Raw genomic sequence first — 28000 nt, forward strand, 5'->3', positions numbered from 1 at the left:
ATGTGGCCCTCTGTTGGTGTAGCTTAACTACTGCAAAGATGTTGCGGTTAACTACCGTAAAATAAAGCGATGTTACGGCTTACTAATCTCACTCAAATAAAGCAAAAACACGAATGACTTTAAAGTCTGTGATATTTTGAACATTAAGAGTCATGTGTACGCTGTGATAAAATATTAATGTACATGTTGTATAAGTAGTGGTGGCCTGAGAGCGTATCTCGGCGCTCGTTGGTTGTTTCGTCCTGACCAGATCACATGACCCGACGTTACCAGCTTGTTAGCAGCTAGCTACGTTAGCGCCAGAGTTTACCAGGAAACGGAGAGCCCTGACGTTACCTCCAGACACGCCAAGGGAAGGAGCTGCCAAACAGATGTATTAAGATCATTTAAGTTATCTGGTGGCTTATTATTTTTATTCAACAGCTGCCTGGATCTAACTGTGAGGTACGTGACTTACACTCTTATCTGCATGAAAACCAGGCTAGCTGATCTGGTACCCTACATTAACCTAACTCCAGCTGTTATCTTGTTTTCCTTCTTCACGATAGCCAGCTCAGCTAACTAGCTAACTGGCCGGTAGTACCAACTTGGTGACTCTGTTATGTTACAGCACGTTAAAATATGTTTCGTATTGTGTACCATGTAACTACAAGCTAAACTTTAATACCTTGTTTGCATCTTAATGTAACGTTATCGCATGTTTGGTGGCAGATAATACGTTATTGCAGTGTACCTGCTGTCCCGGGCCAACAGATAAAAACTGAGCTCTTATCTCTGTATTACAGCTAGCTAAACGCTACCTGAATGGCCTGACTCTTCAACATTAAAGAAATGAGCATGTGACCAGGGACTGGGGTTTAACAGCACATGATCCAGACCAGTGGATGAGCTCAAAATCAACCTAGGGTGAGAACAATATGTTTTCAATGCCACACTTCTTCTTGCTGCAACTTTTTTTGTGTGTGTAATGGTGTACAAATACTAACAGTATCCATCACACACTCTTTCTACTAGGTAAACTATTTCAAAAGTGGTGGATTTGGGAGTAAATAGCCATGACAACAAAGACATCCTTGTTGAAAGTCATTCTGCTCGGTGACGGTGGTGTAGGAAAGAGTTCCATCATGAATCGCTACGTGACCAACAAGTTTGATGCACACCTTTTCCACACCATCGGGGTTGAGTTCCTCAACAAGGACCTGGAGGTAGATGGCCACCAGGTTACCCTCCAGATCTGGGACACAGCTGGCCAGGAGCGCTTCCGCAGCCTGAGGACTCCTTTCTATCGTGGCTCTGATTGCTGTCTGCTCACCTTCAGTGTTGATGATAACCAGAGTTTTCTGAACTTGGGCAACTGGAAGAAGGAGTTCATCTACTATGCGGATGTCAAGGAGCCGGAGAAGTTCCCGTTCGTAGTACTGGGCAACAAAGTGGATGTGACGGAGAGGCAGGTGTCTACCGAGGAGGCGCAGCAGTGGTGCAAGGAGAATGGTGACTACCCCTATTATGAGACCAGTGCCAAGGATGCCATCAATGTAGCAGTGGCCTTTGAGGAGGCAGTGCGTAGAGTGTTGGCAGTGGATGAAAGAACGGACCACCTCATCCCTACAGACACAGTCAAGCTTCACAGAAAGCCTCGCTCCACTGCCACTTGCTGTTCGTAACACCCAGGAGTTATCACCAACATGAATTCACTATTAGGCCCATTGAATGAGGATGTAGGTGTACAGTTCTGTAGTAACATCTTATTTAAACAAATTGCGCTACTGTTATACTGTTGATGGTTTGATAATGCAAAGTGTTGGATTTGTTTGGGGGAGAAAAACAATGAAAAAACACTAAATTAATGCTAGTGTCATTACAAATACAATTAAAAGCACTTGACTCAACACTGCCAAAGGCCATTAAGTCAGGCTTACGGGGGGAAAAAAACATTTTGTGTTGACCCAAGACAACTTATAGTTATAAATTAGAGTATTTTTCAAAAGGTTAAATGATTCCATTTTTTTTTTTATTTGTTTAGATATGTGCAACCTGGAGAGTGCAATTACTGTAGGGTCTCTACACTCCACTCCCTAATATTGTAATGCAGAATGGTGACATGATAGTAATGAAATAACTGCAGAATTGAAATAACATATATCTACCAATAAACTTATTTCTGAAAATTATGAGGTAGCTAAGGAAATTCTTTGTATGACTAACAAATGGAAGCTTGTTATTAATGCACATTTAGGTCTTGTTTGTGCACATTCTGCATTGTGGATAGATTATGGCTGTGTGTTGAAAGCAATGAGGGATGAATTAATTCCCTGAAATATTAAAACAGATTTAACATGCATGGCATTTGGAATATTTATGTTTCTGGAAACTTTTGTATTTTGTAAGCTCTTTTTATCATTGGAAAAAAACATGAATCTAACTATAAGCAGAATAAATAATTGAGTAGTGACATTTTTTTTTCATTGATGGGATTATTTAGCTAATGAATGCACTTATTTTTTAAATATATTTTCAAGTTGAAAGTCTCCCCATAGTTATTTAAAACTGTGAACCATATGTTTAAGTGTCATTTTTTTTTTCTTTCAAAGTTGTACTACTGGCATGCCAAGTGATGAATAAACCCCCTGAAAATTGCCTGTTATGTATGTTTTGTAGACTGGAATCTAGCTGATAAATCAGTTTAATATTTCCTGTGAACGTATTGGACTATGCTCTGCAGTAAGGCAACACTAACTTACAGATATTTTCTTTCTGGATATTTTTGCAGTGCACATGAAATTTGAAGCCATAATGTTACACAAAGCAGCCACATCCACTCTATTAAAAAAACAAAACAAACACGCACAATGCAAAACACTGTTTATACAAATCCACTTTTGTTCTGAACACATTGAAGATTTTTAAAGAAGAACAGAAACAACTGTATTAACTATATACAACATAAAGACACTATTGAAATTTTTGTGTGAAGTGATTAACTCAGGAGATGCTTCTTCCCAAGGAACTGGACTTTCCTCTCAAAAGCAGTTGAGCGGATGGGCGCGTTGATTTCATAGAATGGATTCATTGCAAACTGAAAGACAGAGCAGGATAAGATTAAATGCTAAAAGCAAAATATACCAAATGTCACATCATGCTAAGATACTCTTATCACCTGGATAACGACTTACCTTGATGTATAAATCATAGACGTCGTTAAAAAAGTTTTTGATTCCATCTTCTTGTCGCATGTCGTGCAGCATGATGAATCTTATATGTGTTGCAAATAGTTAAAGAAAAGGAAGACATGCCTGTACGCTGAATCTGCCCGGAAACAATGATAACAAACTCATTAAGTCCCAAAATAATCACACTGGTGGCCCTGATTTCCATATTTATATTACATGTTAGACCATAGCTTTAAATCTCAATGATTTAAATGAATTAACATGTTTTTTAAGATGTAGATTAATAGAAGATTCAAAACTTGTGCTTGATTTTGGTTATTCAACTTGCTGTTTCAATTAAAAATACTGTGTATAAACTACACCACTGAAATGAGATTATTTAACAAACGTAACCCTTTCATAAGTGTACAGCCCTTTGTTTTCAGCTGGGAGTTGTCTGAAGGTGCTATATAAATAAATTGCTTGCTCGCTTGCTATCAGTCTAAAAACAGTAATATCTTAATTAATGCTGAGCAAAGAAAAAATGTGTTTTCATCGGGCAACTGACACAGCATCAGGAAATAATTATCACATGAAACAGAACAAAAGGATATGTCCTGCAGTGACAAATGCAGAAACAAACCACTCGTTGAATTTGTCCACAGTTTTCAAGTACATATTGTTGGACAGCCACATATTTTCATCCACCAAATCCAGGGCTGCATGTGCAATGAACTGGTTTAGGTGACGATGATCATCCTGTAAGTATGATGTAAGTAAATGTAAGTAAGAACAGTTGTTTCATGATTTAATTAAGAGGGGGGCAATTATTTTTTTTCCACATAGGGCCAGGTGGGTTTGATTAACTTTCTTTTTTCCCTTTAATAAACAAATTAATCGTTTAAAACTGCATTTTGAATTTACTCAGATATCTTTGTCAAACATTGAAACCTGTTTGATTATTTGAAATATGTAAGTGTGTCAAATACCTAAATAGAGACAAATACTGCGCTGTAGCTCAGTAATTGAGTGATTAAATTAAGCGAGGTTACCTTTGATTCGGGCTTCCCAGCTGGCAGGAACTCCATCTCAAACACAGGATTGTCATGATGACCAACCATGACAAAGTAAAAGCTTCCAGACATCGTCTTCTCCTCTTAGCAAAGATAAACTGATCTGAAATTAATCCCTCCACAACGAAATAAGCAAACTTATAAGTAGAAAATAGTGACAGCGTAACCTAAAATGACTGTAAACCCTCTGGATAGCAAGCTAGCACTAACCGCGGAGCTCCACGGATGCTTAAAGAAACTACATGACTATTGTAAGACCAAGATAAGCATTATATGAATAGAAACAATAGAAAGGTATGTCATATATCTGTTTTTAAAGGAATAAAACCGGTGTTTGTTTACCTGTTAGTTGCGTTTCCTGGATCGCAAGAACAGCAGTCGCAAAATGATGACATAATAAAGTAGCGAAACTTTTTTGTACTAAATCTTTTAAATGATAATTATTTTCTAACGCACTTTTAGAAACAATGCTATATGAAACACTGAATGCATATAATTAAATTATAATAAATACGTTTTTGGTTTTTCGACGTGACGTCATAATTATGCGCATGCACGGAACCAAGCTTTTCCGTTGACGGTGGATTTAAATGTTTCAAGAACAAGAAAAGAGACGCGAAGGTTTGTGGTCGTCAGGCAGGTGAGTATTCTTCTTCTTCTTCTTAAGATACACATGGTGCACATGTTGCGAAGATAGTGGAATACAATTTTGATAACAGCCAATAATACTTGGGAAAGTTTTTGAAAGCGAAGGTTTTTATTCTCACGCTCGTCGTCCAATTGTCTGCTTCTGTTTGTTTTATGTCAGGTCTCACAAAGATCCCAGCTATGTCCTCCTCTAAGGAAGATGCGTTATCCCCTGACGAGCTGAGGAAAAGACTCTATCAGACTTTTAAAAGTAAAGGAGTTCTTGATACACTCAAGGTAAGCAATGTTAATAACGGTGCTGTTATTATTATACATTGCTGTGAAAAAGTATTTGCCTTTCTCGATTTCTTTCACATCACCATGGAGGACTTATAGTGCACTCTTCTTTGCACAATTGTTAAATTCATCCACATTGAAAGGTTTTTAAGCATTTATGGACTGTTTACGGTTATGTCAAAGCAATTAGAATTTAACATTCATCTGGCATTATTTTGAGGCATCCAGAGGTGGACTTCCTGGCAGGTTTCTCATCATCGTCCTGCTGCATAACCCAGGTGTGCTTGAACTTCAGGGCAGAAACTGATGGCCAGACATTTTCCTTCAGGACTTTCTAGATCATAGACCATTACACTACCACCACCATGTCTGTTGGTATGATGTTCTTTTTATGAAATGCTGTGTTAGTTTTAAGCCAGATGTAATGGGACTCAAACCTTCCAAAAAGTGAAACTTTCGTCTCATTATTCCGCTTTCTCCAAAAGTCTTGAGGATCATCAATATGTTTTTTTGGCAAATGTGAGCTGAGCCTTTTGCTCAGTGGTTTTCTCCTTGGAACTCAGTGACATCTTGAATGAGTTGTCATTTTGCTTTTAGAGTAATTCTGGTAGGCTGGGCATTCTTCAGAAAGGTCACCGCTTTTTTATAGCTCTAACAATTGGATAGTGAGACTGGCTTTAGTAGTGGTGATGTAACTCTTTCCACACTGATAGCGTGTTGCATGATGTGTTGCTTTTTGGGATCTTTTAGCTTACTTCACTTTGTGAGACAGCTTCTGTTTGAGTGATTACTTGATTCAACAGGTCTGCCAGTAATCAGCCAGGGTGTGGATAGTGAAATTGAGCTTGACTTTACAAAAAAAGGTGTTAAATTACAGTTAATCAAAGGGGCCAAATACTTTTTCACAGCACTGTAGCAATGTTCAGTGTTTGGTCTTCATCCTTCTCTTTGACTATTCGGATCTTATTTAGGCACAGCTGCGAAATCAGCTCATCCAGGAGTTAAAGTACCCAGCTTTGGCAGGCCAAGAACCAGTTCCCAGGCCAGCACATGTGAAACATGAACCCATTTTAGTTTCAGCCTGTAACAGCATAGTGGCAGATCATCTCCAGAACTCGGGGTATGAGTACACACTTTCTGTGTTCTATCCTGAAAGCGGATTATCTAAAGACAAGGTGTGTATGACTTTTTTATGTACATGTAGCTTGAGGTGTCAAGAAGATGGAGATGAAGGTCTCTGATCTCTGATCTACTTTTACAGGTTTTTACAAAAGAAGACCTTCTTCAGCTTCTTAAAATACGGCCTGAATCAAACCTTTACAAGTCATTGGTAATTATAATTATTTTGAACTTAGAACATCTTTTTGATGTAAGTATTAAGACATAGTGTAATTACTAATAACAGCGCCATTATTATTTTCTTACAGTCTTCCAATAAAGAAAACCATGATAGGGGTATGTACAGTGTCCTGTTCCTTCTACTTCTAATAAAACTGCTTTTGTTCGAGAGTCTCTCCAGTGATTTATTATGTCTTTATTTACCAGGGTTCCTGATCAGCCTTCTAACACAGCTAACAGATCATTATACTCGGAACCTGTGCCACGATGCCGACACTCAGACAAGTTTATCAAGTTATGGAGAGTCTCTTGGTATGAACTGATGTCTGACGGTGACTGGCCATTTTATATTCATGCCCTCCAACAAAGAGTTTTAATGTGTTCTCCCTGTCTTTCCATTCACAGTAGAGAAGATGAAAACAATAGATCGGGAATACGAGGGTTTGGGGTACAATGAGGACAAAGTGTTTCCATTACAGTCAAAACTGTCTGCGTATAGAAAAGACATTGAAGTGCAAATGGAAACAGAAATGAACTTAAAGGTACACACTCGTAACAAACATGGTTTATTTGGTCACATAGTTTTCCTCCAGGTTGGGTCGCCTCAATGTTGTCTTTTTTTCTTCATCTTCTTTTGTAGATAGAACATTTTAAAGAAGTTGAAATCGCCAAGGTGAGGATGGAAGAAAAATCCAAATTTCATAAAGAATTTGAAAGGCTGAAGCAGGAGCTGGAGAGGACTTATGAAATGAAGACAAAGGCCCTGATGGAGCGAGAGAAAAATGCTATTGATCGGTTGCAAAAACAGCAAGAGGTAAATGGCTGCTACAATGAGGTGCTCTTTTTCTCATATAAACCTTGAACATGTAATGTAAGATTTCAAAGGTCTGACACCCAGGTGAATATTTTACTAATAATATCACCTTAAAGTTCTGGTGTCAGTTTGAGGATTCTGGCCTTCTTACCTAACTTTCTTTTACTGGCTATCACTTGATCTTTTTAAATTGTTCTCAGTCCTCAAACCTTGCTGCTCATTTCCTGAGCTGTATGTATGATTTGGCATCAGGCTTCTATATCCGACTGCAATTTGATTATGGGTGGTTCTGAGCATTACAGTTTACATTCAAATTATTTCTCCTTAAATTTAAGATAGACTAATTATCTCTTATTTCCACTTCGCTTCTCTATAGATTGAAGAAAAGAACTTATACATTGAGAGACAGTCAGTGCTGAAGGAAATTGAAACACTACGTAGCAGAGAAAATGAGCTGAGGATGAGAAGAGAAGCCTTCGAAAAGTAAGAATTTTTTATGACTATTTATCTGAGTGAAATGATGCTGCACTCTTCCATTGTGGTCACAGGTTCATAGTTATTGCTGTTGTCTTTGTATGGTAATAGGACTTGTCAAATCCATGAGGAGAAGATCAAGACAGCTGAAGAGCTGCTGAGGAGGAGAGAACTGGCTGTGAAAACCATGGAGGACACGTATGACCAGAAGCTGAAGAATGAACTTTCCAGGTACTTACTGTCAGTACTGTGTGTATACTATACAGTATACATTATCATCATTATCTGTGACATAAAAATCAATACAGTAATCCTGTTGGTGAATTTCAAATATTTTCCTGCTAAATAAAGCAGTAAATATATCTCCAATGACACTGAGTTAATTAATGTACCAACCTTTATTTAACTTAAGTGATTTTCTTTTTATCAAAAGAATATAGCTATCAGCAGCAACAGCAATTAATAGAGTAACATACACAAGAGGACTTTACCATGTATTTGACAGAGGACAACATTGCTTTTGCAAATCTGTAGTTGATCACTAGGTCGAGTATTTGCTTTGTGTAATGTAGAAAGAACAACAAGTCACGTTGTCTTGTACTGTTTTAGTTTTAGTCCTGCTTTTAAATGTCTCATCTTGTCTTTAAATCAGGTATCAGCTTGAACTAAAGGAGGACTACATCAAGAGAACAGAAAAGCTCACAGAAAGTGAGAACAGAAACAAAGGCAAGTATGTCAGTCAGTGAAGGATTTATGACCAATTTTCTGTTGCCTGTGCTTTGTCTGCTTTCACATCTTTGTATTTTTCAGTGGAAACTGTCCGTATCCAAAAGGAGTCAGCTGCAATTAATGCCAAATTGGAGGACCACAGTAAAACGTGCTCAGAGCTGAAGCGGCTGCAGGTAAAGATCCAAATCCATCCATCCTTGTTAACTTCACCCTTTTCAGTGGACGTGAGGCAAAATGATAAATAATTATATTAGCATTCAGTTTAATTCTGTGATAAATGCATGCCATCCAGTGCGATTCGGTTCCCATGCTTTTAATATCCCTCGCGGGCTTGTTTTTCCAGATCGAGTTAGACACAGCACAGCAGCAGATTTCTCTGCTGACTCAACAGAAGGAGCTGTTAAGGGAAAGAATGGAGAGCATGAGTGACTACCCCCGCTTAACAAAAGAGAAAGCAGAGCTGCAGGGGCAGCTGCAGCTGCTAAAGAAACAGCTGGAGGAGGCCCAAGAGGAGAAACGGCTTCTTCATGCAGGTAGAGAGTGGTGGTTGCTCTCGAGTGTCTACCAGGAGAGTGTCCCTATTCAGTTAAAAACATGAAAAACACAATCAGGCATACTCTGTTTATAATAATGCACATCTGATTATCTTATAGCCTGGGACTATATAACCAGATTTATTGTGTCTAAAATGCAATCCTAGTTTTGGTAAGTCTGAATATTTGCAGTCTTTGCCATAAGCAAGGTTCTTGAAGTTCCTGTGTTGCATTCAGAGTGCATGAGTATAGGCTCATTGTGAACTGTGTAAGGTGCAGTGTACTGTGAAGCATTTTTGGTAGTCTTATCCCACTGCCTCTGGCTGAGCTGAGTCTTCTTGAATGTGTCTTGCCTGCCAAAGTAGGGCCTCTGTGTCTTGTTTGTAGCTTTGCAGACAGCCAATGAGGAAAGGGGGATGAGTGAATGGGAGCAGAGACAGAGGTCCTTTTACCCATGGCAAAGAAAATCTTACCTCTCTCTGAGGCTTACAGTATTCATCTTGTCTAAAGATGGGGCAAAGGAGCAGTGGGCCTCTCTCCTCAATGCTAACAAAAGGCAGTGACATGATAATGGGCCCCATGTGCTGTAATGTCATGCTGGTCAAGAACTGCTCTATACAAAACCAGATGCTTTTTCATCTGACAGTTTTCCCACTGAAGACAAATGCATTGGGGGAAATGAGCTGTACTTTTATGTTATGTTTTAAGTCGTATATATCCTGTCTCAGATTTGGGCAAACCATCCAAAGAGCAACTATCCTTGCAGTTGGAGCTTCAGAGGCTACAGAGTGCTCGCAGATTGGATGCGGAAGAATCTGACAACCAGAAACAGGTGCTGCAGGCACAGCTCCAGAGTGAGGTCAGCTACATCACAGCTCCTTGCTGTGGGAAACAATTTTTCTTCACCTTGAAGAATTTGTGTTCGCAGTATGCCCTCAAATCTCTGGTTATCAAAAAATATACATGTCGTTCACTTTTGTGTCCATTTTTTTCTGCAGATGGAGCAATGTGCCCAGTTCAAAGCTCAGCTGATAGAGTGTAAAGAGAAATCCCAGTGGATGGCTAACCATGTTGAGGACATTAAAATGCAGCTTCACCAAACTCAGCAAGGTACACTTTGATGTGGCATCCCTGTTAATGTGGCTAGTCACATCAGATGATCTTGCTTTAAGTACAGTTGACTTTATTTTTGCTTTTCATAAGCAGGCTTGCTTTCTTTTCTAGCTCATACAGTTCTGTACACAGTTACACATTGCACATATTGATTCATCCTTTTATTTGTATTTTTGATGGTCTTTATAGAAAACTGAGTAAAAGCAAGAAAGAAATCAACACTCTAGTCTTAACTGCCTATTTTTGGTGTAGCCCCATGTAATTATTTCTAATTAGCTTTGGGGGTTTTTCTCTGATTTTTCATGGTGGATGGTATTCTGTAGTAGTACTCAACATTCATCTTGTTTGCTTTTCCCCTGCTCTTCCTTTTGTGTGACTCATGTGATCCCGGCAGCTCTTGAAAATGAAGTGCTGCGTAATCCCAAACCATCTCTTGTTGATCGCTCTGTACTAGAGCTCGGCGCTGACAAGCTGGTTCCTCCTGACATCTATGTGGACAGAACTCTGCTGAGGGCCAGGGTGGGTTATGATGTTTGTGAAATAGATGGCAATCTGGGAGGAAGCAAATCGCCTTGGAGTGATGTACCAGATTCTGATTTGGAGTTGGTAGCTGAAGCTAAGACTCGGATCAAGCAGCTGCAGAGGGAGGCTGAGACTTTAGAGGAAGCTTACAGGAACTACCAGCAGAGGGCAGTGCGCTCCACCATCTCACACATGCTTCCCCCAAGACCTCTTTCCCCACAACAACCACATCCTTCTCATTCCCCTGACTCTCCTCTTAGAAAACACGACCCTCTCCGTTCACACAGTCACTTAGCCCACAAACCAAAGATCTCACACAGACCACTGTCTCCTCAGTCTATCCAATCCCCCTCCAATGGCACCAGAAAGACTTTACCATCTGCACAATCAAGAGTTACCTTCTCAGAAGATCATAACCAGCCACAGGCCACATGTTTTGTTGACCACAGTCTCTATTCGCTGACCGAGCCTTTGTTCCTAAAAAATGGAAACGCTCCAGATGAAAGCTTGGGTCTATCCAAGCACCCATCCCCTACAACACAATCTTCCTTCAAGAATAATCTTCCAAGAGAGCTTACAGAAGGTAATATGTCAAAAAACTGAATAATGATTTATGTTCTCAGTGCTTATATGCTGCACACATGCATGTAAACTGTATATTTTCTATGGAAATTATTTGAAAATTCAGATCAGTCTGTCCAGATCTTTACACATCAGTCTCTGAGCACGTTTCTACCTCAGATGTGTTTTTTAATATTAAGTCCTTCCTTCTGTTAGGGCCAGTCGTGTCTGCAGTCCTGCTTCCACAGCTGTCGTCTGACAGGCAGCTCTCTCCTGCCCTCCACAATGAGGTGGTGACCTCAGAGGACTTGTCCTCCGAGCTCAGTCCACCTCGCAGTCCTCAGCTCAGGAGCACAGCACGCGACCATTCCAGGTATCATCTGGCATCACTTTCAAGGACAGTGCAGTGTTTCGCATACATTTTATGATGAGACAGTGAATACCAATGCCTATGTTGCCACTGTGTCCTTCAGTCCACCAAAGCTACAGCAAGTCTTCTCCAGCTCAGAGTCTTCCCCACAGCCTGAGAAGATAAGCCTTGAAGATCTCACTGGAGGATTATCAGGTACTCAGTGTTGTTCATTGTTGTTAGTTGATTTTTGTGTAGTATTTTCCCCTTATTGTTCAAAGCATAATCAAATAGAATGTGGTCATGTATTTCTGAAGCCAATGTTTGCAGTGTACGTGACTCATACAACCGACTTTGAGCTTCAGCAGTCTGGTCGCGTCATTGCTGTTGAGGAAGAGGTTCTGGGCCATAAATTGTGATCAAAGGGGAACTTTTAAACTGTTAGAACATAAAGTTCTTTTATAGTAGTGCTTCATGCTGTTTGACTAGCTACAAGACATTCAGTGGAGATGACAAGTTCCCTGGGGATCTATTGTAGAAGTATAGCTCTCCTCTTATACTGGAAAATCTTCACTGTATCCCAGGATAAACACTCATAGTTTATGTGCTGTTTATTTTAATTCCATGACTGCTGTGTACGATGCGAGTGCTGAAAAGTGTGCTGTGTGATTAATTTCTGTTTGCTCCATCTGTCACTAGAATATATTTCTAGAAAATGATTAACTATATGTTGATAGTGTTTAATCACTAATGTAACAAAATGTGTAATGTATCCAGTATGGAGGCCTAGAATTTTTGGATGGCTGTTTTTTAATGAGTGTGTGACTGGCCTTTCAGTGGCCCTGCACAATGGTGAAGATGAAGGACCGCTGATTATGTATTCTGTGCTGGTCCTCTGGCCCTGTTGCATTATGGTGGGGCATAAAAGATCTCTTTGTGCATGTCTCCCTCCAGAGCCCGGCCACATTCCAGAGCTTCTCCTGGACACTGCTGTCCCTCTCTCCGAGGAGGCCCCTGCTGGCCCCCACCCACAAGACCTCCCAAAAGACCTAATAGACTCACAGGGCCAAACGGGTGAGTCTTAGTTCTCTCATCAACGATTCATAATCTTTCTTGACTTCCAATGACAATACAAGCCTTTTTTCTACTGTACATCATAAGTCAAACTGTAAAAATCAGTTGGCTCATTTTGCCGCCAATTTTCAGTAAACTGCTTTTTAAACCCAAAGGATCAAATTGACAAAGGATGACTCATGTTATTTCTAGAACTCCCACAAAGTTTGGTTGAATCTGAAAAGGAAGAAGATGAAGAACAAAGGTGGGAAAGAGAGCGGAAAGAAAGAGAAGAAAAAAGACAAAGGGAGCAGGAAGAAGCCAGAGAGAGAGAGCTGCAAGAACTTGAGCGACTAGAGAAAGAGATGGTAATGATTATCTTAGACCCACTTCCTGCAGAAATCCTCTTTATAAGCTAAACTATCTGAACTTCTCATAAAGGCGACCTTAAATGAATGTTTAATGTGATAACATCCCATTCTAATCAGCTTTTGCAAGAGGTGGAAAATCCAAAACAGGAAGAAGAAGAAGAAGAAACCAGGATTAAGAAAGGAGTAGATGAAGAAATCAGTGGAGAGAAATATAATGAGTCTAAAAGTGAAAATCCACTGGACAAATACATGAAGATGGTCTTGGAAGCAAGAGAGAAGCAACATGCACAGGTGAGTTGCATCCATGTTTGTCTGAGGCTTCTGTACAAATGAAACAGGGAGACTCGATGCAGACTGGAGTTCTTTGGGATTGTTTTTTTCTACAGAGCTCTCGAAGAGAAGAGGCAGAATATGCAAGCCCAGAGGCCAAGAGTTTGTCTGAGGATAAAGAAGACAGGTAAATTAAAACCGTTGACTTGGCTAGACAAACTATTTCCGCTTTCTAATTCAAAAGCTGTGCAGGACTTTAATACATACATAAGCCTCTTTCAATAACATTTAATTGCTTTTGTGGTTTATCATGGTCCTACTTTATACTGAGGGTTTTTTTTTTTTTTGTTGTTGTTCTGGATTCATGTTGTTAATTTTAAACTGTTTTACTTTTTTTTTTTTTTTTTACTCTGTCCCTCGAGGCTTTCACTAATAAACTCAATTTTGTCTCAGCATTGCAGCATATTCACACAAGGATGAAGATGATGATTTTTGGTGAGCTGACCATCAGTTTGTGGCATCATAATCTGAAGTGTATAAAAACAGATATTTCAAGAATTTGCTTATCAGTCCTACATGTTTTCTTTTTTGTATGAAATTCAAATAAATGCATTTTTTTTAAATCTGTATACTAATAAATTCTATCATGCAAAGAACAAAAGCACCACAATTGGAAGAACTTTTTAAAAAAAAAACATTTTTATTTATTTTCATAAAAACAGTCAACAGGCCGGTGAAGTTGTTTCATAAAGGGGTTTCCAGTCAGACAGGATGGTTTTTGTTTGTTTTTTTTCTTTTAACTGATTACTGTCCTCCTGGTGATTGATAGATAGCCTTGTATTTACTTTTTTGGTTCATTTAACAGGAAACACAACATACAATGACAAGATGTGACGTACATTACCTTCATGTACATCTGTCATCTATCCGCTCGACCACACCTATTGCCAGTCCTACATAAAGCACTGTAGGGTCTGTACCACTGTATCAAACAGATACCGTTTAACACTGGCATTCATACTTTGGCTGAATTTACCATTTATAATTTTATACAACTGTTTAAAGGACTGTTGTTGTGGCTAATTGTTGCTTGACAGTTGGAAAGTTAAGTATCAGTTAATCATGAGGAAGCCCTTGACATACATAGAAAATACAGGCATACTATCAGGCAACAAAACAAAGTATACTTCTCAAGTGATTAAAAGAACCTAAAAAAAGATCTATAACTAATGTGCTACATAGCTTTATATTCTGTTAGAAAAACAGGAAATGGGCAAACACTGCCAACTACTGAAGTCAGTATACATAACTGTACATCACAGGTCACCACAGAAGTGGTCGTCTTTATACAACAAAGTAACATCTCGAATTATCCCTGTAACTCAGCTAATAAAGATTACAAGTTGTTATTTTAACATTGTGAAAATTGCACATTAATATACAATTATAGAAAATTGTGAAAAAAGGTAAGAAATGAAAAAATTTGACCTGTAATAAACTTAACTGAACTTCTTCAGTTCTGTTTTCAAATTGTAACAAACACATGTGACATAGTTATGCTTATTAATAGGATTTCCGTTAAATCAAGTCATTTTTGATCATATTGTGCATGTTGCAGATAATCACTGCTATATTATTAGCCATCACAACTCTTCATTGGCAATTACTGACGTTTTTGTTTTTTCCCTCCTATGTGCCTAAATGAATACGTACAGGTCAGAGTAAGTTTTTCTTGTAGCATTATCCAAAGTCTATAGTACTGTGAATCAGTTGAACTGTTGTGCATGTGTGGGGGTGTAGCTACACAAACCTATCTACTATGTCTTTGAGACATCTTTTTACAACTGGAATTGGTTTATTTTACACCTTGCAATGGGAATTGTTTGTCCATAGGCTCTAGTGCTCACCTGAGGTAGAGGTAATGTAGGCCATGACAGGAAAAATCCATAACTAATGAACAACATTCAGACAATCACCAACTGAGATGGAAATGCAAGTAAATTCATGATCATCAAGGATTATAGATTTATAGTGCATGTATTACCAACTATTTTAAAAAAGAATCTGGTGCAATAGTTTACTTTCCCTAAAAAGGTCAGTATGGTGTGATGCACAACTCTGGATGTAAGGCTGTTCCTTTGTATAATACATCTGCAAAACAGAACAAAAACCAAAATGTTTCATCTTCCTTAGCTGAAAACTAAAGAAGGATCGAGCAAGACTGTGAAACACTGGTGTGCTGTGTAGGAATAGTGCAATGTCACAAGCTTCACCAGCAAAAAAACAACAAAGATTATAAAAACACACGAACATCAGAACTCAGATCACTCTTCCCTACAGAAAATGAAAAATAAAAATTAGCATGAATGAAACTTCACAGAGCAGTTGTGAAACAATTAGTGCAGAAAGCAACACTGATGCATTAGTCTGTTAGGAGCCTGGTTAGTACTGCACAGTGTCAGTTGGCATGTTATTTTAGCTGAGAGTCGCCTTGGTCCAGAGGGCCCACAGTGGTTGGCCACAGTGTCTGTTATTGTAAGTATGTGTGCTTATGTATGTGTGCGTGTGGATTGTAAGCTTGAAATATCCTTATGTGTAGGAATTGAGGCATTCCTTTGAGCGTGAGGTGATGTCCTGCAGCTCCCGCTCTTCCTTCATTTTGATGTCTTGGTAGGCATGCATATGACTGGCATCCTTAAGGTAGGCCCAGTTTGCTGACAGAATCATGAGGAAGTGGATCTGGAAGAGAAGGGTGAGGTGGATGGCCGGTGAGCATGTCAAAGATGCAAAGCAAGCTACAGGAGTCAGAGCTACAGTACGTACATTACGGACATACACGAACGTAAAGTTATGCTTTTTTTTAAACAAAAAAAGGACACTGTGGAAAAAGAAATGTTACGGGTATTGTAACAGTGCTGTTACAATCATTACTAATACTCGGCGTTATTACCTCGCTACACACAATACTACAGAAATGACACTTAAAAGATGAGGTGATGAGTGGAGGAAGATAGCGAGAGGCTGCACATGCAAAATGAGCAGAGCTTTAAAAGCTTAGGTTAGTGCAAAGCACAAGATTCTGAAATTTGCAAATCTGAGCTGTAGGATATATAATAAATAGACCAGGTGGGGATTCTGTTTGTAAACAAAGATTGTTTATTTTATAAAGAAAGTAAAAGCTACAGTCTTTGAAAAACTTAGGAGAAATTTAAATATATGAAATATGGAGTATAAGTAACTATAAACAGATCAAAGTATCTGAAAACTGTAAGCATGCAGGCTCAGTGTTAAGATAAAAACAAATGGCTCTTTAATGGCACTTTGAGAAAGAATAAAGGAAAATGTATGAAAGAAAACGCCAACTTCGTAGCTGGGGTAATATCAGGATCAGCTCTCATAGAAAACAAAAATACTGTACTCTAAAATAGGATCATTTCTCTTTTTATAAAATACATGGAATTAATCCGAGTAATAGGGCCTCATGCAGATCTATAAGCACGGTACTGGCCTAACCCTTTATTTCTGCTACTTTCGATATGTGCAGTTACTTTGAATTCTACAATACACAGCTGGTTGTGGTAATACTCATCAGCATAACACATTGAATAAAACATTTTAGTTCAGTTTAGAATCTAACTCATGACCCAAAAAATTAATAATACTGAAGGTTTTCCGTGTTTCACACATCGGTTCTGAAAGATTTTAAGGCTAAGCAAATAAACCAAAGAAATACAAGGACAAGGCACTTTTGCCGCCATCACAGCTCATTTTACAGATTGTTTGTACTAAAATCCATCCACACCAAAATGCTAATCTGTCAATCAAAAAATATTAAGCCTGAGAACACCTTCAATATTCGTCATCAGATGCCCACGTGTTGTACGTCTATATGAGCCACGTGCAGTCTAGTGTATTTATCAGATCTCAGAATGGCAGCTTTTTTAAAACCTGCACACTTGTTTTACAAGTGTCTCAGGAGTTGAAGCTCGCCAGCTAATGGAAGGTGAATAACTGCATTCTTAATACTGCGTGTGTGTCTTTTTTTTTATTTTATCTAACTTACTCATGTGGTTTGTGCAGGCCAAAACCACCTTCACAAATTACAAATATAAATAACACTATTGTGGATTTCTAGCTGCGCACATTTCTATTTAAAAAAAAAAAAAAAATTCTGGTGGTGACATATTTCAATAAGTAAGTATAAAGGAAAGCAGAACAAACCAGTCAACTAAACACCATCATCCCACTCTGAAGACAACTCTCATCAGGTGTCCTCAGACGAGCATTATCCCTGGATACCAAATGCTAAGAGAAGTATACAGTCAGCTATTTACATGTCTTGTGATTACTAATGGAGAGATGTTGATTTTTTTCTATTCTCAGATTTTGTTGTTTTTTTTTTTTAGTTCAACTGTTGTCAGTGGCAACGGTGTCTACTCAGCACAGCCTTGAATGGTGCACTGTGTTCCTAAAACGGTTTAAAACTTAGTGCAGCAGTCTTCTCGACTCTTAAACTTCAAAACAGCAAAGTTATAAGTAGTAGCCATCATGTAGATCAGCTGGTGGAAGAGAACAGAAAAGGTGGTAAGAGTACATGCCAGTGACCTCCTCGTCACTAATATTGTGACAAGTTAGTAAAGTGGCCAGTAAGTTTGCAGCAGTAAAATGTTAAAGATCATGAAGTATAATTTTATAGAATTCTAACAGTTTTTGTAAAAGTGTCATTTCTAAAAAAGAATCCTAATCATGGCACAAAAAAACAACTGTTCAAAATAGGGTCATGTCCATCTAAGCTGAGGGTAAACAGCAAAATGAAGTTGGAGCTTTGGAAAAGACTATGTTATCATCATTGGTTTGGCTACATTAACCATATGGGAATGAGAAGAAAAGCACTGGACACATGACCTGCTAATACAAACCATGTGAAGATGGACTAAAACGTGAGGATGGAGAGACCAAACTGAAGCTTACCAGAGCGATGACAGTGGCTCCTGCCCCGGCGCACGCTACGATGTACAGGTGATAAGACAGGTAGAACTGAAAAAAGACAGGCAGCGTTAACAGTGTTTAGTCTTCAATAAACAGAATCCTATGTCACCCTGCTCTGCGTGCCACTTCCGGGATGAGTGATGTTTGCACAAGCACGCCTTACCTCATTGGTGTTGCAGATGTCACCTAGCGTTGATCCACAGGCCTTGCCTGGTGTGGCATTCCACGGGATAATTCCTGTTGTCATAAAATTAAAAAGCACCTTTACACCTGCAACCAATAGTAGCCTTGTCTCATGCAAATCGTGATCAAACTTAAGAAACACAACGCCGAGCTGCAGTACTACTAAGCTGATAACAATTCAGTGTTTCAGAGACATGCTCAACTTTAAACATGAGGATTTCCTCACCATCATAAGAACTGCAAAGACAGCAGTCATTAGGCTCAACTTGTGCACTTAACATTATAATGGAAACGTATTATAACCCTGGGGGTAACCTACCTAAAATTATATATAAATTATATAGCTATCATGTGCCATTTGAGAGTATGTATAAGTAGGCTATATTATTTTATGCATTTATTTGTCTCTTAGTCTGAACTTTGTAGACTAAAACAAAAAGAATAAATTTGGCTTATTTTTTATCAGTACTGTCCTCTTACCTTTTTCTTGTAAATAACTGCATAAATGAACCTTGTAGGACCTTTTTAATGATAATGAGGCCCCACACAGACCTGATTTTCTTATAAGGAGTAACAGTGGTGTGTATAATACGGTATTGGTCTGTATACTAACAGGAAGCTATTCACTGAGTGTATCTCAATGAAGAAAAACAGTGCTGTTCTCTCACCATACTGACGGGCATCCACGCAGATGGAATCAATGTTTGTGAAGTTGGCCATTGGAGACTTCATGGCAGCACAGGTAGACCACATGTTGTAGAAGAGGAAGACGGGCACAGCAGAGAAGCCAAACACACCGAGCCATGCCACACCCAGGATGTATGTGAGGAACACAAACTAAAGACAAAGGAATGTCACAGTGTCATTAAACCTTTTTTAAAGTGTGCTCTATTTAAAAAAAAAAAAAAAAAAAAAGTGTGGTGGTATTTACATACCATTCCACTGATGCATCGTCCACAGATGGTGGTCTTGAACTCGCTGTGCAGTTCCTTGACTGCGCTAGTTGTATAGAAACCCTCAGCAAGCAGAATGATCCCATAGAGGAAGAAAAATGAAGCAATGCCGTAGATGATATACTGCATCAGCTGTATTCTGTTAAAGGAAATATTACATATGAGTTTATTTGTGCCAGTAAAGCTGGGATAAGTTTCAAAACGTTGGCCAAAACCGGCCTTTAAAAAAAAAAAAAAGAAAAGAAAAAAAAAGCTAAAAATAGCTCCATACAATGCATATGCATGCATTCTATACAGAGAAGGTTCATCTTTATTGTTGTGACAGACAGTTTCTCAGTGTGGACAGACAATAAGCCCAAATGTGGAGACAACAGGTGATGCGTGTCTCTGCAAATCATCTACCAAGAGACAGACTGAGGACGTCTTAAATTAAACAGTGCACTCTAAATCCACCCAAACACAAAACATATGTGCAGTCCTGTTTTATGTTATTCGTCTTTTATTGTCAGGACTAATGGACTGCATTGTAAAAAAGGGTCCATATTAGGACTGCTCTCAAGGATAAGGTAAATGTGGGAGACAACGTCATCTAAAAATAGTCTACATAAAGTCAACCTCATTAAAAGAGCTATCCATCTTATGGTTTGGACTTGTGTTTACTGCAATGCTTATGCAGAGACACTTTTACCAGTGAGCATGACGTACAATACATCTGATATTAAAGGGGAAATAATATTAAAAGAGAAAAAAAAAAATCAGACTAACTGCCAAGTAAGTAATCCATCTGTCAGACTCTGGCAAACATTTGATGCAGCTATTTAGAGCACACAGAGTATGAGGCCACTTACATGTCAGTGAGCATGGCATTATCGCTGGTGACCTTGGAGAAGTGGTTTTCCAGGATGGTCACAGTGCCAGTGAGGGCCACATGGCCACATCCACAGAATAGGGCGACACCAGAGAAGCAGAGGATCGTAGCCACCAGAGATGCATAGGGCACGCCGCCTAAACATTTGATGCAGCACTCAAAGCAACCTGTGCAAAAAAAAAAAAAAAGCGGGTGTTATTCAGCATCATGTTTTATTCCAAATCATTTCACTTTGAAAGGCAATGAAATGAATTAATGTCAGCATCAGACCCCACTTCCATAAAAGGGAGCGTGTTTCGCTTGTGGAATACGAATCAAAGAAAAATTAATTATGAGATGATTCGTTACATTAATCATCCATTCATCCATGAAGCCTATCCCAGGGCACATTACCCAAGAGGCAGCGCATACTCTGAACTTATTACTGGTCTGCCACAATCATTTTGTAATCAATTACAATTTAAATTTTCTAAATAACGATGTTTCATCGTCATTGCTACAAAAGGAAATGTGCAGGCAGTCCCAGCACATCTGTTCAAAACAACTTTCAAAACATGTTCTTGTGGTTAATGCACTTCCTTCAAAAACAACTGCAATGCAAAGCACATGAGGAAAAGGAACAGTTTGCTCGGTGCCACTGAGGGGTTGTTTTTTTTTTTTTTTTTTTTTTTAAATCTGCACTGCTGTAACGTTTCAGTTGACAATTCATCACTTCACTCACAGGCCACTAATGGCTATCCAGCAGGTCAGGGTGATGCATGTGTATCAAGCTTTAAAGGAAATCAATGGCAGCTAAACATGAGGGAAATGAAGTGACCTAGATGAGTCTGTTTGATCCTATGTGCTCTTGTGCCTTGTGAAACGGAGCCCAGTCATCACAACACACTGTCTGTGGAAAAACGCAAACAAGCCGCAGCCTTTTTACAATCAGATCCACATGTGTATGATAGGATGTTGTACAGCCACAGGACATCCAGGTCACTGTCTGTTCATGTTTTGAATCCCACACCTGGGCCTATGCCTGATTTCCCATCTTTATTTAATACATTTAACGCTGTTAGAAAGAATGTTTTTACAGTACCAATCACTCATTGGGCATCAAGCAGCAGCAACTAACCAGATTAGTGACTTGCTGATGAAACCAGTAAAATATTTAGCAGCTAACCAGTCAAATTTTTCTGGACATCAAACCAGATGTAGAAGGAATTTTAGATTTATATGTCAGGTAACCACAGACACATGTCCATGTTGCTATGTGTCCAGTGTTAATAACAATAAGCAAACTGCACTGTCACAAAGTCCCCAAAACAACAATTCTGTACAAACTGTATTAACACTGTCTACATTTAGATGATTAATTATCTTCACAACAATGTCCATTAAACAATACCAATACATCAGTTGACCAGTAGCATTGGACTGGCGGATAATTAACTTCCAAAAAATACACCAGTCTTAGACCATATGTTGCCTAGAATGTATCAGTATCAATATATGCAACACATGCTTCGGGGAAACTGGGTGTAGTGTCACCATATTGTGTGTGGTACATGGTTGCCCTGATTTCTTTAAGCACTGTTTGCCGATCTTTTTTTTTTTTTTTTCAATATTAACATTTCAATCAAATTCATCAATTATACTGGCTAATCAGAAGGAAAAAACAAAAACAAATATGCCCTCTGCCCTACAATCATCAGATTTCAGTATTTGCATAGGGAGATAGATATGAACAGGATAATGGCATGATGGTAAAATGTATATTGTGCCCAGGCAGACAAATCTATCCACTGCTGCTAACACAACACCAGCTCTACAATTATCTACAAAAAACAAGCTAGCATAAAGCTATAACCTCACACCCAGAATGATGTTAAAGCTTAGCACATGGTGACCCCAGCCAAAAAACACAGTCTACTCGTACTCATTTCTGCAGTAGAATTGCAATTGTCACATTTTTCTGCAAAGTGTTCTTTGGGCTGGTTTTCACCAGTTAGCTTTCGTATTTAAGCTAATACTTACACACGATAAGAAAGCTCTTATATGTGCATTCATTAGAATAGGGATTTATGCCAGTCTGTGAGTATCTGTTAACTGTAAACATCCAACAACAGAAAGGCAGCAGTAGATGAGGTGGCAGAATAGGTCATCTGCCAGTAAAAAAAAAAAAAAAGGTCACTGGAGCAATCCCTGGCTTCTCCAGTCCATATGTCAAGATTCTGAACCCCGAGTTTCCCCCGATGCATCCATTGGCGTGTGTGAGAATATCAGAGAGAAAAGTAAGAAACGCTTTGAGTGCTCAACTTGAGTAAATAGGTGCTATATAGGAACCAGTCCATTTCCTTTTTTATCTTTTTCTTGAGGTAAGAGACCAAATGTCTATTGGGACACTGAAAGTTGATTTGTGTCCATGTGCTTTGCCTTCCTTGACAAAAGAAATTTACAGATATATGGCTGCTAGGTCAATACTTTTGCAGTCAGACTGTTTGTGTAGTACAGGGCGATTAAAAACATTTCTATCCCACAGTGAATGAATAGGAGTTGCCATGGCAGCATGTTAACCACAACTCAATGAGCATACCCCACAGCAGAGTTGCTAGCTTCCACCATAGCCCACATTTCTGTAATGAAAATGTCAGGCAGGGAGAGTGGGTTGCTGGGAGTCAGATCACAAAGCTCGACAGGATATTGAGCCCAGCTGCAAAGTAAATACAGTCCACTTAAATAAAGAAGGAGAGGGTACTGTCAGGTAGCTCTGACACACTGGGAAATGTTGGCTAAAAATCAACTTCCCGAGCCCCCATCAAGACTACGCAAGTCTCTATTCACAACTATGCACCACCCTATTCTTTTGTAATGTTTACAGTTCTGTGGCATGCAGGTGTTTTCAAGTGCAAAACCAACTAAATACTAGAAACAAATTGACAAAAGTAGTAATAAATGCCATATTGTGAACCTTTTTCTCCCCATATTAGATCAAGATCTGGCAACATACCACCAGATGCCATGGTACAATAGTTTTATTAATTGCCTTACTAGATCTGAAAATGAGAAGAAAGTCCAAACACATAAGGAAATCTGAAATTATAAAATGCAAAAAATCATATAGGCATATCATGGCAATCTACAGTCAAATTAATATATGCAAAAAGTTCATATTAACCTGACATGGCCTAGGCAGGAATCTGCTTATCCAACTAAGTGCAATTAAAGAGAGAGAAAATCTAATCATTATGCAGTCTGTTTAATCACTGTCCTTAAGCAGCTATCCAACAGAACTGACAATGTTGATATGTCTAAGCTATCACTTAGGTTATACTTAATAACACAATGAATCATGGGTGGTATTTACACAGCTAAACTACTTAGGTTGTCATTTATGTTCTGTCTGACTGTTATAGTGCTCTATTTCTCTATTCACAAAGGCTTCTGTCAAAGCTTTACTTATTAGACAGAATCCTGAGATAGTCATTCCAGGTCAAACTGTATAACAGCCTGTTAGCATTGTTGACGCAGTAGCACAGCATCAGTTCAATAATGTATATACACTCACCAGCCACTTTGTTAGGTATACCAATGCACATTGATGCAAACATCTAATCAGTCAATCACAAGGCAGCACCATGTGGCCATGGTCTAGATGACCTATGGAACTTCAAACTGAGCATCAGAATAGGGGAACAAAGGTGATTTAAACAGCTTTGAATGTCACATTGTTAGTGACTGGTCTGAGTATTTCCCAAACTGCTGGGTTTTCCCAAAACCATCTCTAGTGTTTACAGAGAATTGTTTGGGGGGGAAAAAATCCCATGAGCAGCAGTTCTCTTGGCAAAAGTGTATTTTCGATGTCAGAGGTCAGAGGGGAATGGCCAGACTGCTTTGAGCTGATAAGGTAATAGTAACTTAAATAAACACTCTTTAAAACTAAGATATGCAAAAGAGCATCTCTAAATGCACAACAGGAAAGCATGGCTCTATCCTGCCTTTTGTCAAAGGTTCAGGCTAGTTTTAGTGGTGAAATATTGTTGGTGATATTTCTTTTATCTGAAAAATGCAAGCCAATGGCATGCAAGCTAGCATCCCTGTTCGTCATCACTGGAGATTTATGTAATCACTTGTTATTACACACCTAATTCATCCTGCAGCGTGGGGAAAAATGTGCTATGGAAATGTGAATTCATATTGTTTTATTTTGAGATAACTATGTGGAACTGCTGTGGAAAATAAAATATCTCGGTTAAAGGCTTGAAACTGAGTCTGCTTAAAGGGCATTTATGCTAAATATAGTAAAATGCATTTTAAAACGTAACCACTTAATCTATTAAGAAGGCATTTCATGGTGGTTAATGTTAACAGCATTTCTAAAACATCTCTAAGGAAACAATGATACTGGAAAATCAATTATGAGCTTTCTCAAGAAGTAACAACCATTAAGTCGGGCAAAGTAAACAAGAGTCTCACTATTTTTAGATGTTAAGCAAGTACTTGTTTTCCTTTTGTTTACTGTCACTAGTTAGTAACCAAGATTATGATGGAGATGTGTGTTGTGGTGTTCAAAGGTTTTGGTCAACTGTACAAACAATAGTTCTTGGCTGGGAGCAAGAAGTAGTACTTCTTCATAGCAACAACTCCTGTTTAATGTTATTGGACAGTTTAGAGGATCATTGCATCTAACTCCATGAAAGAAGTCCAAAGGCCAACAAACGAATCACACAAAACTTTACAGAGTTCTGTAATCTGTGTATCTTATTGTAAAATAGATTGTTATCTGAGAGTACAGTGCGGGATTACATTGAATACAGGATGTTACAGGATATTGCAAATCCCTGTGTTAGCTAAAGTCCTCCTCCTCCACGGGGGGATAACAGTAGGAGCTGGTGACTCTCTAAACAACAAGCTTGTAATGAAGGGATCCCACTGGCTCTGGGTGGATGACTTTAAATGAAAATCACATTGGACCCTTTTCCTCTGATGACTTTCACATGCTCCTGCTCCCTGACTAATACTCCTAGTTAGGCATCCAACCACTTCCTCTCACTCTATTGTCCATCTCTTTGCGACAGCAGTAGTAGTCTGGCCTTACAACAGAAGCTATATTTGACACATTTGTATCACGAGGATACAGGGAGAAAAAGATGTTTGTGTGATTTTTCTTTTAAAGTGTCTGTGTGGGTGACATTGTGTGAGAGAAATAGAAAAAAAAACATGAAAAGAAAGAAAAAAGAAAGCAAGAGTCCAAGAAGGCTGGATACAAAGAGCCAGTGTGTGCAGCCCCAGACTGTCCATCACACTGGACTCTCAGGGGCCATTCAGAATAGCACTGAACCACGGCCTTGCTCTTCCGGCCCACAGGCTGCAGGCCCAGGACAAGCTCACCACTGAGCTCCATCCTGTGTGCCCCTCCAGCACTGTACACAGCTTAGCCACAATGGGCCACAGCAGCCTCTTCACACTCCAGGAGGATCCTGTTTGTCAAAGCATCTCAGATTGTCAGCGTGTGAATGAGATAGCGTTTTAAGACCAACATGAGTTGCAAAGCAAGCTGGAATCTGAAGTTATAACACACCGAGACGAAGACAGACAGAGACATACGGCTAATGAGAGTAAAGTGTGGAACTGCTTCTGGGTCCAAGACCTCCAGGGGTCCAAAAGCACCACAATTTACTAGGTGTCAGTTTTGTTATTTTGTCTTTTTGCTTGGTCGTCTTTTTACTTCATTTTTTGAGCATTTCATTCCTTTGTTTGATAGCCAGCAGTAGCTCGAGACAATAAATGAGAAGAGAAAGAAAACTTGGGTGTCTCACTGGACTGGCAGATTCACAGATTACCCTTCCGGTTGATTCTTTATTTTTTTAATATTTTTTTCTTATTTCGTATGTTTGTTTTTGTTTTTCTGGAGTTGGATAACAAATAATTTGATCACTTGTAAATTTTGTTAAGGGATTATAAAGGGCAAAATCTAGTTTCATCAAATTACCACATACCAGTAGGCATACAGGGAGTAATATCATTACCAGTCTTTCCTTTATTTATCTGTCCAATGAAGTTACCACACACTGCCCACTGAGATCTGAGTCATCACTAACCCCTTCAGCTGACCTTGCTGCATCACTGCCACCCTCAATCCCTCAGCCACAGTCATCAAGCCAACATAACCATAATCAAAATCTTTAGCTGGGATGCTTGGTAAATGTGGAATAATGTCTATTTTCTGCTTTAGCTGAACAGAGAAATGTGTGCCACATGTGAGCGGTGTTTTGGAAGACTTTTCTTTTTTTTGGTACATACCAGACACAAACACAGTTGCACCTATCCAAACAAAGAATAACACACAGCACAAGCATAAACAAGCACTGCATAATCATATGCACATAGAAAAGTATGCATATGATATACAAGCAAAACCCCCACACAGATATAAACATACTTGGATACACACAATTTATAGTGAACAGTTTGCAAACCCTCAATTTCTTCCCAGTTCCCCGAACAACAAGCTGGCTTCCAGCTCCATTAAAAACACCATCCAGTTTCAATTTAAAAAAAAAAAGAAAAAAAATCTAGGCTCATTGCTAACAGATGTGTTTGTTTACAGCTAATGCTAAGTATTGTTGTTTGTTGCTCCATTGGGGCAAACTGCCAAAACACCACTTATGAAAAAGAGTCTTATTTTTCCACACTCTCTGCTGAGTGGAGCGATAGTTAAAATTGCTCTAATGGCTATAATGGTAATTCTCAAGAGATGAGGGAGCATGGAAATTCGTTAGAGGTGGTCTCACTGTGCCTATCTCAGAAGAGACTGATTGCAATTCCCCTGACTGCACATGCTAGGGGAGACTTACAAACATATAGGATGTGTTCATTAACGCTAACAGGCAGTGCTGACTGTAAAGGCTCATCATTTTTTATGTACATGTGGGGAGAAGGGAAATAAGGAATTCTGGGAAGCTCTGTCATCTGATTATAATGTCATTTGTAGTGTCATCAGTTTGAGTCTCTTTTTCTTCATTCTTTAACTGGGTTAAAATAGATAAGCTATGCATCAACCAAAAATACTTAAAAAAAAAAAAAAAATGCAGAGGCTAGTTCTTGTTTCTTAAAAAACATGATAATTTCAATCTGCTTGCAAAGCTACTGACCTCATCACATTGTCAGCAACCTGAGATATATGACTGTATTTTTTTTTTTTTTTTTTTTTTAATTGCTTGTCTTATTTCACAAAGCGCGACAGAAAATTCAAGGATTCCTGTTCATTCCTACAAGAAGGTGATGAGCAAGTTAATGACCCGCTCTCTCTCCCCCTTTAGTGTACAAACTACTCAAGGCTATTGATGTAACACTGCTAATGTCAGGTTCATTTATCTTTGTCCTCGCCCCTCATCCGCCTCATTAATCATCAGTCCTCCCCGAAAACACAACTCAAACGCACCCTGTGACGCTAGCACGATGATGACCTGCGGCAACACAACGTCCCTCCTGCTGCAGGAGTGGAGTCTGCTGAAAGCAGCCCACAGATTTAAACTAATTAGATCATACAACATGCACAGGCAATTTTGCAAATGAACTGAAAACTTTGGTTCAAACAAAACAGTGAAGCATGGATGTTGGTCTAAAATTTAAAAATCCCCCAAAGAGCAAAAGCTGAAACGAAACCAAGCATGCTGGAGAAGGTTAAAGCCCCAGCAAACACAGCAATGAAAAGAACTGAACTGGCTCTTTGTAAGTGCTCATTGGTAC

General features: G+C 39.0%; 4 protein-coding genes and 1 long non-coding RNA gene across 10 annotated transcripts in view; 2 read left to right on the forward strand and 3 right to left on the reverse strand.

Annotated features, from left to right (window-relative positions):
• Window positions 1–236: 236 nt before the first annotated feature.
• rab9a (RAB9A, member RAS oncogene family) lies at window positions 237–2171 on the forward strand. The gene is made up of 3 exons (XM_040005312.1): window positions 237–444; window positions 786–906; window positions 1015–2171. The coding sequence occupies exon 3, from the start codon at window positions 1056–1058 to the stop codon at window positions 1662–1664; it is 609 nt and encodes a 202-aa protein (XP_039861246.1). The 5' UTR covers window positions 237–444; window positions 786–906; window positions 1015–1055; the 3' UTR covers window positions 1665–2171.
• Window positions 2172–2845: 674 nt separating this feature from the next.
• Window positions 2846–4677, reverse strand: trappc2 (trafficking protein particle complex subunit 2). 2 transcript variants are annotated; one of them, XM_040005313.1, is made up of 5 exons: window positions 4565–4677; window positions 4202–4338; window positions 3764–3908; window positions 3174–3259; window positions 2846–3076 (listed from the first exon to the last, which is right to left on the reverse strand). In XM_040005313.1, the coding sequence occupies exons 2-5, from the start codon at window positions 4292–4294 to the stop codon at window positions 2978–2980; spliced, it is 423 nt and encodes a 140-aa protein (XP_039861247.1). In that variant the 5' UTR covers window positions 4295–4338; window positions 4565–4677; the 3' UTR covers window positions 2846–2977. The 2 variants fall into 2 exon arrangements, with proteins under 2 accessions (XP_039861247.1, XP_039861248.1); XM_040005314.1 differs by having other exon boundaries at window positions 2959–3076; window positions 4202–4305; window positions 4565–4656.
• Window positions 4678–4755: 78 nt separating this feature from the next.
• On the forward strand, window positions 4756–17442 carry ofd1 (OFD1 centriole and centriolar satellite protein). Of its 3 annotated transcripts, none has more exons than XM_040005303.1 (23): window positions 4756–4862; window positions 5031–5146; window positions 6118–6321; window positions 6408–6476; window positions 6574–6601; window positions 6692–6796; window positions 6890–7026; window positions 7125–7298; window positions 7675–7781; window positions 7884–8003; window positions 8425–8498; window positions 8583–8674; window positions 8845–9034; window positions 9763–9893; window positions 10033–10144; window positions 10539–11252; window positions 11447–11603; window positions 11704–11795; window positions 12534–12653; window positions 12846–13000; window positions 13121–13294; window positions 13390–13460; window positions 13727–17442. In XM_040005303.1, exons 2-23 carry the CDS (start codon window positions 5051–5053, stop codon window positions 13770–13772), a joined length of 3168 nt encoding a protein of 1055 aa, XP_039861237.1. In that variant the 5' UTR covers window positions 4756–4862; window positions 5031–5050; the 3' UTR covers window positions 13773–17442. The 3 variants fall into 3 exon arrangements, with proteins under 3 accessions (XP_039861237.1, XP_039861235.1, XP_039861236.1); XM_040005301.1 differs by having other exon boundaries at window positions 4781–4843; XM_040005302.1 differs by having other exon boundaries at window positions 4782–4843; window positions 10542–11252.
• gpm6bb (glycoprotein M6Bb) overlaps window positions 13962–28000 on the reverse strand; it is a 29230-nt gene continuing 15191 nt past the window's right edge. For 2 of the 3 annotated variants that reach the window (XM_040005311.1, XM_040005309.1), the window contains exons 2-7: window positions 20247–20433; window positions 19381–19537; window positions 19114–19282; window positions 18426–18499; window positions 18245–18310; window positions 13962–16012 (exon numbers count right to left, since the gene is read on the reverse strand). In XM_040005311.1, the coding sequence (XP_039861245.1) occupies window positions 15863–16012; window positions 18245–18310; window positions 18426–18499; window positions 19114–19282; window positions 19381–19537; window positions 20247–20433 (803 nt within the window). In that variant the 3' untranslated portion in view covers window positions 13962–15862. Of the gene's footprint in view, window positions 16013–17216; window positions 17833–18244; window positions 18311–18425; window positions 18500–19113; window positions 19283–19380; window positions 19538–20246; window positions 20434–28000 lie in introns of those variants that run through there. The other variant, XM_040005310.1, reaches the window with a different exon arrangement.
• Window positions 20930–27994, reverse strand: LOC120717372. The gene is made up of 2 exons (XR_005692185.1): window positions 21551–27994; window positions 20930–21517 (listed from the first exon to the last, which is right to left on the reverse strand). It is a non-coding gene; the product is annotated as an uncharacterized LOC120717372 (long non-coding RNA).

This window comes from Simochromis diagramma, unplaced genomic scaffold (assembly GCF_900408965.1).
Source record: "Simochromis diagramma unplaced genomic scaffold, fSimDia1.1 OVJJ01000501.1, whole genome shotgun sequence".
NCBI lineage: Eukaryota > Metazoa > Chordata > Actinopteri > Cichliformes > Cichlidae > Simochromis > Simochromis diagramma.